Raw genomic sequence first — 12940 nt, 5'->3', positions numbered from 1 at the left:
AAGGACTAATACTGAAGCTTGGCTGGCAATTTAGAAATTAAGCCTAGAGACTACCTTTCAGGATGATTATTGTTTCCCGCACCCATTTTGCATTCTAAATTTAAGGACAAAGTACCAAAATGTGTCTTGACAATTCCTCCAATGTTACAAACTTTTTCAGTAACAGGCAGACAGAACATTCCTTTGTCTAGGACATGTAGTTCTCCGAGAAATTAAAACCTCTCTGAACTGGCACCAGCAAACTTGTTCAGCTAACATTTACACTTGTTTTGTTAGCACAGAACTTAGAACCATTCATTGCAAGGAAAAAAAAAAAAGCCAGCAGCACGAAATAATTTGCTTACCATCAGTTACCGTAGGCATTTTTATTACATTAAAGCTTTAACATTTATATTTATCAGAATACTCGGTCAGGGAAGAGCAAAAGGGAGAATAACTTAAGAAAACATAATAAAAAGCAGCCTTACTGGGAACTAACGTTTAGAAAAATTAACCAACAGCAGAGTAGGAGCTTCCTGAAATATAAATGTTGTAGCATTTAAGTTCTCTACAGGAAGACATGATGAATCCTGGTAGTCTCAGAAAAGTTTTTAGTGTTGTTGAACAGTCCTTCAAAGTGAACATAGTGAGAAAAACAAGCAACTATTTTTTACATTTATTTCTCTATTCCCCTTTCCTCCAGCACCATGATTTCCCAGAAAACATCTTACTGTGACTTCTCAGATTAAATGATTGTTTTAAGAAAAGGTAGGCTTTTCCTACTGATCACTTCTTGCTATTAAGCATAACAATCCATTTTGATTCAAGAATTTCCCAATACACTGATTTTTAGAAAGCGAGTTGTGGAAGGATTCCGCATATTCTTGTCATGTTTATTATCCCCTCCCTAGCCACCTGCATCTGGCTAAGGGAAATCCAAGTAGCCCAACATGACAATTTTATCTTAGTATCCAAAAAGGAAGTTTTAACTGATAAGCCATTAGTGGTAAATAAATAAAGCAATAGTTACTACATTATTCATCCCCAACTCCCACACCACTAGTGGTCACAGTCTGAAAAAACTTAGCTGACCATAATTAAAAGAAAAATAGGAATATACATAAAACCCGCTGTCTTAGACAGCATTTTTATTAAAAATGAATACACAGAGACATAGCAGCATTTACAATAAAGAGTTTTTAAAAAGGCATCAACTTGTAAGCCAACCATTTGAAAAAGAGGCTTTGAAATGTTGTCTTCCACAGCACTTTTTGTCCATTTGTCAACAGGGGACAGTATAACCGCAGATTATCCAAAGGACAAACAGGCACAGTAACTAATCAAGCCCTTTTTTCTGAACAGTTGGTCACATCAAGCATCACCCTCCATAGCAGCATCTGGAGCACTCTTCGGTGTTCTTTTAAGTGGCTGGTGTACTTGATCCATTTCTTTAAAATATTTTATTGTTCAATAAAAATATTTCAAATAGAAAAATTCTTCTGTCACAAAAAAGTAAAATTTCCTTTTCAGATTCCATAAAAGCTTATGAACTTCACTGGCAGCATTTCCGTAATTGAGCAGGAGTTAGAACCAGCAGAACAGGCACTTCAGCAAAATTGTCTGTCAACAGTTTCTATATTCATATTGGCTTCAGTCCAGAAGACTGTTTCTTACTACTTTGTGGTGGTGTAAGAACACCAGTGGGGGAAGGTGAAGTCCTATTTTGTTCAGCCAATATGGCTTGCTTTGCTTGAGCTTTGTCCTGAAAGCACAAGAAAAGGAGAAAAAAACCCACACAAAAACTTTACTTCGGTATATCTATGCAACAGATCAATGTAATTCAGTGTTTTATAACTTGATAGATTGCTAATCTGGAAATGCATATCTGTATCTAATCCCCCTAACAGCAACTGATAAATCATGCAGTACACAATAGTTAGTGAATACGAACCCCAAGAGATCACTATTAATTTTTGGAATGTGATGATCAGAATTACGATATTTGTATCTTCAAGAAAGCAAAATTCAGAAGCAACTGAACGGGAAGAGCTTTAACTTCTACTACAATTAAATAACCTAAATAGGAAAAAACCCGATAGCTTAGATTAACTACAATTTGTTGGACAAGATTTTGATCCTCTACAAGTTTCTCATGCTAAAAACCACTCTTGCTCAACTTCTTGTCAACCACCACTGTCACATAACAGTCCCACAAGATTATTCTCAAGTGATCAGTCTATTTTCTCTTTTTCATCAGACAAGGTTGCATTACCTGTATTTCCTATAGAGAAAGGTCTAACATACAATATTTGAAGTATTCCAAAGGGTAGAAATATGCTTCTGATTTCTAGGGTAATTATTTGCCATTTGAGATGAGAGGCTTAAGTCAAAATCACCTTTTTAAACTAAATACTGAACAAGTCAGTCCCAAGACAAGTCTTTGTCCCAAGAATTTTGGAACTGGAATATAACCTTATGCCTTTTATCATCTGAATACACTCAGTCTCAATCTGATAATGCTTCACTTAAGTTTACTGTATGTTCTAACTGAAGAAGAAACAAGATTTAGGAGATTTTACAGAGAGATTTTGTCTTCATTACGCACATACGTACCAGCAAATCCAAGCTGTTTATGTGCGTCTGTATATTGTGCAAGTCTTCAGGAGCTATACCTCTAAAGTGTTTGAGTTTGGAGCTTCCTACTTCCCTTATAGCCATCGCAAACGGAACCATCCATTTTACACATTCCTCTATCTCACACCATTCATAACCTGGAAGACAAGACATATGCTTATCTGCCTGAATGAAGACTTAAAAGTTTGTAAACACATTAGGCTTAGTTTATAAATGCCAATACCTGAAACTTTCTGCATCAGCTCAGATGAGGAGAAATGATACAAAGCAGAAGCTGCAAGTACTCCATACGTATAATCCAAGCAGCCAATATCCAGCACACAGAGATCCAAGAGCTACAAGACAACAGATGTTTAATAAGTCTATCACAAGAACACTTTTTTTTTTTCCAGGTGAAATAGCATTTGAGGGAAGAAATCAGTCTTACCTCTGCTATTTGTACAAATATTTGCTGTGGATATTGTGGCAGCAATACCTCATAAAGCTCATTTAAATACGCAACTTGCATGTAAATGTTTAGCCACGATACAACTGTCAGTGGATTTAAGTTCCAATTAAGAGCCTGAAAGAGTAGACATATGCAAGTCTTCAGTATTAATAAAGAGTTCCTAACTTAAACCATGCAACTTTATTTACTCCAGATCAGAGGCTGTAATTCCAATTGGTCAAGGCATCTTTGAAACATGCAAATCTAATCCTCTCCTGTACTTCCTCCTGCTGATAGGGTGGGGGAACGATTCATTTTGTTAATACGCACAGACTGGTGGATGCTTTAAATCATTTGTTACCTAGAGAACACTGTGTTCTAATTAGAAAGAGAAATTGTGGCTCTTAGCAGCACATAAGATTAACTGAGGCTCTCTGCTTTTAGTCTGATTATGCTATACGTTTTTAAAAACTAAAGTAGAACTAATTCCACTTTGAAATACTACCTTCATAATGATCAATTCCATACTGAGGATTTCATCTTCTGTACAAGCTCCATCTGTAACATAGGCAAACTGGTGCAACTTTGGTGGATAAATTTCCTGAAAGATAGGAGATCAAGTATTTAAATTTGTGGACTAGGTTGTAACTAGTCTCATGTGCTTAAAAAAACAAAAAAGAAAAAAAAAGAAAAAAACAACCCACCACTACTTCAGCATTTCAAAACAGAGGGGAAAAAAGAAAAAAGAACCAATCCCCCATTGTAACTTATGGTGTTCTCCTCTGCCTTTAATATACACAGATTTCTTGTTCAACCTTCCTGCTCATAGCCCTCACCTTTCACTTTTGATGGATCAGTACAACATGCATTATGTTTGACTACAGCACCACTGAGACGGTATCATAATTGACATCAAGATTTTTTTTTACATCCTAAAGAAAAGGCCCTTTATCCCTTGCTTGAGAAGAACAGATTGAAGAATAATAGCCCTCTTAAAAGACAAATAGTAAGCGCTTAAAAAGCATTATGTATTTTAATAGTTCAATTTGTTCCAGTAAATAAAGAATAGCTCAGACTATCATCCAGAAGGTACTCCACTGACAACAGAATTGCGGTCTCTGTATATAGCAGCCAGCCAAAAACTCATTTAGCAACTGCAATTAAAAACTTTAGATTTATTCTAACACTGAAAAGACTATCCTTTTGAGACTGAAGAGATATACTGTGATGTAAGCTAGTCCTAATTTTAGCTACTTCTAAAAAAAAAAAAGGAGGAATTTTGAAAAGAAAAAAAGGATTTTTTTTTTCCCCTGTCTCCCAGCTGAGAAGTCATAGCAACAAACTCCATAAAGACTGCCAAAATGCATCTAGTGTACAGTAAGTGTGCTGTCTGTCCATTCACATTTTTAAGTAAAGCTGGAGATACTTACCTCAAGCTTTGCTGCTATGAATAAAGACGAGATACCAATAAGTTGCAATAGTGTTTTTACAACATTCTGTTGTGTTGCCATAAACCGATCAAAGAAATCTTGTGCTAAATAAAACGTTTCTCTATGAAGCTTGTAGACTTCACAAACCTGGAGAGACATCAGAAATTATAAAGCTCAAGAACAGTGTTACAGGGTCAAAAACAGAAGCTACAGATGTATTAAAAAAAGCAAGAGCTAGACATAAAATTTATACCGGCTTTCTGCTTCACTGCTATTGTGAAGTAAGATGTTAACTAAGAGCATGAGTTGAACAGTTTCCTTTGACACAAGATGACTGCCACTACAGTAACTCCCAAAAAAAGAGATCAGAGTGAAAACCCTTTTAGGAAATGCAAGCACATGTTCTAACAATGTCAGAACATCGTTCCTCATTTTTGCAAAGACGCATCATTCCAACACCTCAGAAGAGAAAATTCTAAAGCGTTTATGAGAATCAAGAGCAGAGACTACGCCACCAAGTCATACAAACAGCAAAAAAAGACTCACATACAGACAGAAGAGTTGTGGTACATTCTACATGCTAATAACAGATAGAGAGGTTGTGAGATGCATCTGGTCTCTAAGCCACCACACCTTCCTTTTTACAGTGTCGTTCATAGTAATTCATGCAGCTTTTATCTGCAGTGTGACCTTAAAAAGCTTACATCATGGAGCTTTAAGGACAAATTGATTACTATCCACTATCAATCTAGGTGAATATCAGAATATATCGTCAGTTTGTACACCATCAACTCAATCCGTTAAATTTTTTTTTAAGTTTGGGGCCATTAATTGACGAACTTTAAGATGAACATGGGTGTCTAGTGCTAAACGGGCTATGCAAAGATCATGAAATGTACTCATGCCAGTTATTAGCACACTTCAAAAGCACACTTGAAATACTCACAGGCACAGAAAAGCTTACCTCCATTAGCCAGTCTAGAAGGATTGTTCTCATTTTAGGTTGCAGGAGAGGGTGCCTTTGCATATAAAGTTTATCCCTCACATACGTCTCTTCTTTGTTTATCATGTTTTTCCATACGTCATCTCTGTTTGCCCAGCTAAGACAGATCAGTCCGTTTAGTCTCGAATCGTAAGACAAAAAGCATGCAGACAGACAGCAGCAAAATGGCACACTTACCCTAAAACTGGTAACGGTGAAGCTCTAGTTGGAACAACACTTAGATGTATAAAGTGAGAGTAATCAACACCAACTAGATCATCATCTTTATCCGGAGTAGGAATCAGCATATGGGCATTTTTGTGAACATTATTCCAGGATGGCTGTTAAATGAAATACAAGATTTTACACTGTGCCTTTTTAAATAATAATTTTAGCTGTATATAGAAGACAAGACATTGGCAAGAAACTATGATTACCTCTTTAAACTGCACAGAATCACAGAATCATTGAGATGGGAAGGGACCTCTGTAGGTCATTTTGTCCAACCCTCCTGCTCAAGCAGGGCCACTGAGAGTCAGTGGCCCAGGAACATGTCCGGATGGCTTTTGAGTATCTCTAAGGATGGAGGCTCCACAACCTCTCTGGGCACTATGTGCCACGGCTTGGTCACCCTCATGCTAAAAAAAAGTGTTTCCTGATGTTCAGAGGGAACCTCCTGTGCTTCAGTTCGTGTCCGTCTCCTCTTGTCCCATCACTGGGCAACATTGAAAAAAGCCTGGCTCCATCTTCTTTACATCCTCCCTGCAGGTATTTATATACATTGATACGATCTCCCCAAGCCTTCTTTTCTCCAGGCTAAACAGTCCCAGCTCCCTCAGCCTTTCCTTATAGGAGAGGCGCTCTGGTCCCTTAATCATCTTAGTGGACATTGGCTGGACTTTTTCCAGCATGTTCAAGTCTCTCTTGTACTGGGGAGCCCAGAACTGGACATAGTACTCCAGGCATGGCCTCACCAGTGCTGAGTAGAGAGATATTTCTTATTGTCACAGTAGAGAAACTTTGCAACTAAAGTTGAAGAACATTTACGCTGTTCTTCTTTTGAAGGACCACAACTGTTTCACGGAAGAATATCCAAGTCAGAGTCTCCTATTGTCATGTTGTATTTTGTTTTTACCAAAAATATTTTGCATGAAAGCAAGATGCTTGCCTTCAGGTAAAGGATAAGCAGACAGAACTTTAAAACCCAATCTGTGAATATAATTATGCAAACACAAGGTCAGAATTTCTGCTAAGGAATATGTAGATGCAACACCTGAAGTCATGGTTCTGTGCAAAGCAACCTTGACAATGAACACAGCAAAATAGTAGTTTATAGAATCTTTCTTACTCATTCATCTTGCAGCGCTAAGATGAAAAAAACCCAAAGCACTTGATCCAATTGTTTTCAGAATAAAGCAAGTACATGTTAAGCAATTGCCACTAAAGTATCAAGCTGACCATTTCATATACAGAATCTTGCCAAGGTATACAAGCATCAGGCATCTGACATTTCACCTATCATATGCTTTTACTTTTCTTTGGACCAGAACTTAAGTTTAGGTTTACTTTTCTCCTGGCTAACTCTGTTAAACAAGGATCTTGGTGTACACTTCACACAGTTCCCCAGGAAAATACTACTTGTTTTATTTTGCAGTAGAATACAAAGTCAGTCCCATGTCATCATGCCTAAGCAAATTAAAATTTGGCATTTCTGCCTAACAGTGAAGTCAGCCATCTTGCTGCAGACTGATGTGTTCTCTGCAGCACTAAAAGGACAGAACTCCCTAACAGGATTCCTAAATGTGCTTCAAAAAAAATTTTTTTAAAGTCAGAAGAATCATTAGGTGCTAACAAGTAAAGTGTTCCAAATGAAATTTTGCCTCTTATAAAGAAGCTTCCACATCTGATTTTTGCCCTGTCCTTGCTACAAATGACATCACTTTCCAGCAAAATGGCTACCTCCCAGCACCAGCTTCAGAAACAGAAACCACTGACTTGATGAAACAAAAACCACATTTCACAGTTCACTCACAGCTAAGACTGCTTTGTACCTTGAGTTGCTGACACACAGATGGGTAGTTTCTCTTCTTGGAGTTCTACATGCAAATCTAGCATAGCCACATATGCAGCCATGCCACAATTTAATTTGGGTGGGGGATGGCAAAAAGAGGGAATAGTATCTTTATCTTAAAAATTACAGATGCCTTATGAACTGAAAGTTTGAATAAAGTGTCGCATCAGCATTGCCTTAAGTTAATTTTTGTCCTCCCTCAAAACTAGACTTTAGTCACACTTTGTCCTCCAAACTGCATGGCAAGCCCAGCTGCCAGCAGCCTTTGGAGAAGTGCTGCCTTATCAGTTAATCAGCAAACCAACAGAAAAGCAGTAGATTATATAATATCTATTTAAAGGTGCCTACTACACCAGCAGCTTCTGAAGGACAAGGGATCTGCTCCACCAAGTTCTCAACCAAAGTAGATACCTTGCATATTACACAGCAGCAACGACAACTGATTTAGGAGATTTCACCACCCCCAATCTTCTATAAGGAAATAAATCAAGCGTCAAGAGCCTCTTCAGTGTCTTGAGAAGTGAAAACAAAGTTTTTGATTAGATAATGTCGCTCACCAAGATGACTGGGGAAAAGATGCAAGCAGCAGAAAAAGCGTATAGCTTAGCTATAGGCAAGAAGAAAACAAATGCGTAGGGCTCTCAAAAGCAAGAAGCTACTGGGAAGGGAGACTGGAGTCTGAATTAGCATAACTGAGGGAACACCGTATCTCTGGCATGGATTTTGGTTGAGGGAATGAACATATTAATCAGGCTCTTGAGTCTTTAAAGCAGTTTTGGTTGAATGTCTTGCTAAATCTAAGAAACGGTATCAAGAAAGAAATGGTATCAAGAAACTGCATTACATCACACTGTAACTGTAAGGAAATAGGAGCCATCACTGAAAAAAGAAACAATTCAAGGTGGGGAGGGGGTGAGGAAACCATGAAGAGCTTCCTTTGGGCTTGCACAAAGCCAACCCGAAAGCAGGGAGCTGCCAAAAAGCTACAGATGTTACAGACATGTTTCCTCTAATGGAGGAAATCCTACAGTCCTTACCTCTACAGGCTTACTTCTGAGGCAAATAGGATGCAAGCCAAAAATCAGTGGGGAAAACTGCCTCTTGAAATCTATATGGAGCCCAGCAAGAAATCTTGGTGACACCCAGAGTAATATTCCAGATACAGGAATAGGAACAACTGATCAGAGATACAGATCTGTATCTCAGACCTGAGAACTAGATACAGATTGGAGAAATTAAACTGAGGATGCAAGAAGGCTCGTTAGGAGAAGGAGCACCAAGAAGGGTAGAAGGTAGGTGACCAAAGAAGTCCATCAGAGCAATCAAGGCCATACACCTCCAAACAAAGAAAACCCAAGAGTTCAGAGGTCGGGGGTTTTTTAAAGCTCAAATGTTCCCACACCTCAGTTTTCTGCAGCATGTCGTCATTCGCTGATATATCAAATCTTCATTTAAACAGATCTTTTGGACATCCTTCAGGCATATAGGCCAGACACAAAATGGAGCAGGTAGTGACCATTGGGGTTATTGGTTACAGGCAGAGCCTTCAGTGAAGCAGCCACACCTAAGAATACAAGCTGCTGAGACACTTGCGCGTGTTGATGTGAACTGGGAGCAAGCTTCCACAGACCCAGGGTGAGGAGGGCAGCAGGAAAGCAGAGGAAAAGGGTGACCCAGAACTGCATTCAAACAGCAAGGTCAAAGATTTTAAGCATGGAAATCGAAGGCAGAGGAACAAGAGGGGGATAGGCCTGTTTGTCTCGCCCTAAAAAGCAGCACCTCGTAACAGAGATACATTGATATCCACTACTAAATTGCAGCCTCAGTTTCCCCATCAAAAATCGTAAGACCTGTAATTCTAGCCATTTTTCACTCACAGGATGCATTAGTTTGAAGTATAGGGTTTTTCTTTGCCATCAGAAAGGAATTCCAGAATTAATAAATAGGAGAGAGAAGAGCGACTCACATTATTAAGTTGTTCCAATTCTCTCTGAATAGCATAGGAGCTTCTACTACTTTTAATTTTCTAAAGAGCCTGAATAATGTCCTGCCCCAGATTTGGGCCAAGTCAAGCTCTCAACCTGGATACAGTTTACATTCTTTATCTGTTTGTCTGAAGACTTATAAGTTGGTTTTTGAGGGTTCTGTTTTGTTTTTTAAATTGGATCTTCCAAAGATAACCTAGACTAGTTAAAGAAACTTTTTGGAGGATATTTTCAAACCAGTTAGGTCAAACATTATGACAACAGTAAGACCAGATTCTGGAAAAATGTCTAGTGAGAAACTGATCAAAACTATTTCCTGAGAGTTTACTCCATCTTCTTTTCACCTGAAAACAGTAGCTAGTTTCATCTAAAGAAACCAACTTCTAGATTCAATTCTCCACTCTAGATGGAGGTGGCCATGTAATTTGTATCATAATTGCACAGATTACTCTAATCTATTTAGATGAATTTTGTTTTACACAGAGCCTTGGAAGTGTATCCACCCACAGAAAGCGGCCAGAATTAATATGAGACTTGCTAGCAGAATTACAGCAGTGCCAGTTCTCTAAAATCAAACACAGAATTTATGCAATATTCTGCTGTCACAAACCTGATGATATAGCCACCCTTTCATCACATAAAGGGTAACAGCATCCTAATTAAGAACTCTGGCCTTATGTTCAACAGAAGCAAACTAATGAATTGACTATGAAGATGCCGTAAAGTGGGATGTGACTATGATATTTTGCCTTGTGTATAAACTAGTGTCAGTAAACAATTTATTTAATGTAGAAGTCATGTGGTATAGGCTGCAATGGATTTATAGCTACTTCCATTTTAGAATTGTTGTGCCTCAACAGAATAACTATCGCACTGGCTATCATACAAGCCTGCTATAGTACTGCTGGAACCGTAAACATATTCTCATTAGTGGCCCATGGCAATTTATATCAGCGAATAGCTTGTGTCACACCATCCACTGAAGAGCTGCTGCTGTGCAGCCAAATGTTAGCTTTTTTAAACAGATCTGTAACAATCTGGCTACTTTGTCACAACAAAAAACCTTCTCTATGTAGGGACACATACACAGGTACCCATTTTATTCACAGTTTACAGAATCAAAGGGCCAAATCCCACCAGTATCCTCAGCTTAACTTGAAAAATTCTCAAGTAAATATTTTGGATGCCTACTGCCTGAATTATTTAAATTTTAATTTACCTATCATTCCTGAAGTAACATTGAATGGCTACGAGGCCAGCAACACAAACAAGAACACAAAATTGGAAGTCTTTATCTGCTTTCAAAGTTGAAGGTCAATGTACACAAAATACACGTCAAGTTTCTTTCCACCGTCTTTCTAGAAGGTAAAATTGGGTCCCTGTTGAGGGTTTTTTAACAATACCTTATCATTATGCAATAAACATGCACAAGAGGCCCTTGCTCAGCTCAAACAGAATGAATCTTTTGGTGAAGGAGAGCGAGCTGTGGTGAAGGACAGGCAGCTCTTCCTTGTCAGAGGTGAGAAATTAGTTTAATATACTGCACAAAAGAAAGACAGAAGGGAAGAAGAGATCCCCTCATTAAATGCTCACCATTTGAGCCCTGCTTAATATGTTGACTGATAACTAGTATACGCAATTGCAACAAGCAGAGGCCATTCCAAACAATGATGCCCATCTGTTATGGTAGCACTTTAGTCTTAGAACTTCCAGCTGCCACTTCTGGTTAGATGTGCCACATTATGCATAGCCTTGCGTACCAAATGAGTACGGTCTGTACTCCCCGATCATGACTTTTGCAGCTGAAGTCCTAGTGACAGTGACTGAGCAAGCATGAAAAAAAAAAAAAAGAGGGGAATAAACCCATTTCAGAAAACAGGCTACTCTCTGTTTTAGAGTGGGCATCTCAATGTACCAAAGCATCACGCTTTCAATACCATATACCAATACAGCATCCAATATAGATACCATTAGCATCTCAGGTTCAAAGATTATAGAAAGGGCAGTAAGGGAGCTAGGGGACACTACTAAAGTTAGTTTTGGCTTCATAACTCACATCATTCTAAACATCTTACTGAGAAAACTGGCAATGGTCACTACTAACCTCCACTGCAGGCCTGATTTCCACAGCTAAGCGACTTTACAGAAATTATCCCTTTGTTCTGCAGAGAAATGAAGCCTATTTTACTACCGCATTAGCGTCTAGTATAAGCTTCAAAGTTCTAATCAGGAACCTCGTACTCTGTCCATCTGATAATGACACTTGTCAATAGGAATGGAGCTGATGGTGGAAGGAAAGGGGGATCTTTCCTCTCTCCCAGGTGATACGTAAGTAGAGACACAACTGCAAAGAGAATCATCTCAAAAGGTGCCTCTGTTCGTATGCTTAATTATCTTGTGCTTTGGCCTACAAGGTACAGCATGTAAGCACATGACTGTACACTTGCAACTCTCTAGAGGAGTCAAAGCAAAGTCCTTCCATGTAGGCCTAAATGTATATTAAGGCTTGTGTAAGATGCACCCTTGCAATCCCAGGACATTTGGATATACTGAAGTATTAACATGATGTTTTAGACCAACACAGGCCTCATCTCTTGCAAAGACTCCGAAGCAACCTGTATGACCTGAAGCGTTTTGCACTCTTCATCAGCCAGGATTGATAGTCCCCTCGCCCATTGCTACACAGCACATGGTAGCTGTATATCTGTTGCACTGTGATCATAATAATAATGAAGTACTGCAATATAATAATAGGGTTAAGTAAGATTACAGGAGTACGATCCAAAGCCAAATTGGTTACCTGGCTTTCATACTGCTTCTTCCTAGTCATCTCCATTTTGGCAATTTCTTCATCAGGATCCTGTAAGAACTACAAAAAGGAATATATAATTTCAGGAGTACAAACCACGGGACAAGCGACCGTTGGCCACCGCAGCATGCGCCCAGTCCCTCAGGATCACAGCCCCGCAGCAGACCACCGACCACCCAACAGCCAGACCACCCAAACACCACATGGCCCCCCGCCACCCAACAAAAGGAGGCGAGGGCCCGCAGGCCAAGCCCGGCGGCGGGGCAGGCGCTGGCCTGCGGGCACCAGGGTGGGCCGCCGGGCCAGCCCGGGCCCGCACTTACCGTGGCCACATCGGCTTTCCTCTTGCGGGCTCGCACGGCGCACTCCGCACCCGGGTCCCCCTTGGCGGGAGCCTTCTCCTCCGCGCAGTCGCTGCCAAGAGAGAAGAAGCTGAGGGAGACCGGCCGCGGGGCGCCTCCGCAGGGGTGCCTGACGGAGACCTCGGCCTACAGGGCCCCGCGCACGGCGGGGCCGGCGGACTCACCTCTCCCGGCGCATGGTGCCCGCCTGGGCCGGGTCGGGGCGAGCGGCGCGCCGTGCGGGGAGCGGCCGAGCAGGCCCGGGCCCCAGCCCCCACAAAG

At 40.1% G+C, this 12940-nt stretch overlaps 1 protein-coding gene across 1 annotated transcript; it reads right to left on the bottom strand.

Annotated features, from left to right (window-relative positions):
* Window positions 1-1618: 1618 nt before the first annotated feature.
* On the bottom strand, window positions 1619-12857 carry CCNE1 (cyclin E1). The gene is made up of 11 exons (XM_059824883.1): window positions 12844-12857; window positions 12641-12731; window positions 12309-12377; window positions 5651-5793; window positions 5435-5570; window positions 4471-4617; window positions 3546-3641; window positions 3041-3175; window positions 2837-2948; window positions 2593-2750; window positions 1619-1741 (listed from the first exon to the last, which is right to left on the bottom strand). Exons 1-11 carry the CDS (start codon window positions 12855-12857, stop codon window positions 1619-1621), a joined length of 1224 nt encoding a protein of 407 aa, XP_059680866.1.
* Between the last annotated feature and the right edge of the window lie 83 nt (window positions 12858-12940).

This window comes from Gavia stellata, chromosome 15 (assembly GCF_030936135.1).
Source record: "Gavia stellata isolate bGavSte3 chromosome 15, bGavSte3.hap2, whole genome shotgun sequence".
NCBI lineage: Eukaryota > Metazoa > Chordata > Aves > Gaviiformes > Gaviidae > Gavia > Gavia stellata.
This window is presented reverse-complemented; position numbering and strand designations above follow the sequence as displayed.

Coding starts and splice junctions, on each gene's coding strand:
- CCNE1 (XM_059824883.1), bottom strand. Junction 4,618..5,434: donor TTCTAGACTGGCTAATGGAG/GTAAGCTTTTCT, acceptor ATGTCTCTCCAG/GTTTGTGAAGTCTACAAGCT. Junction 2,751..2,836: donor GCTGATGCAGAAAGTTTCAG/GTATTGGCATTT, acceptor CTTGTCTTCCAG/GTTATGAATGGTGTGAGATA.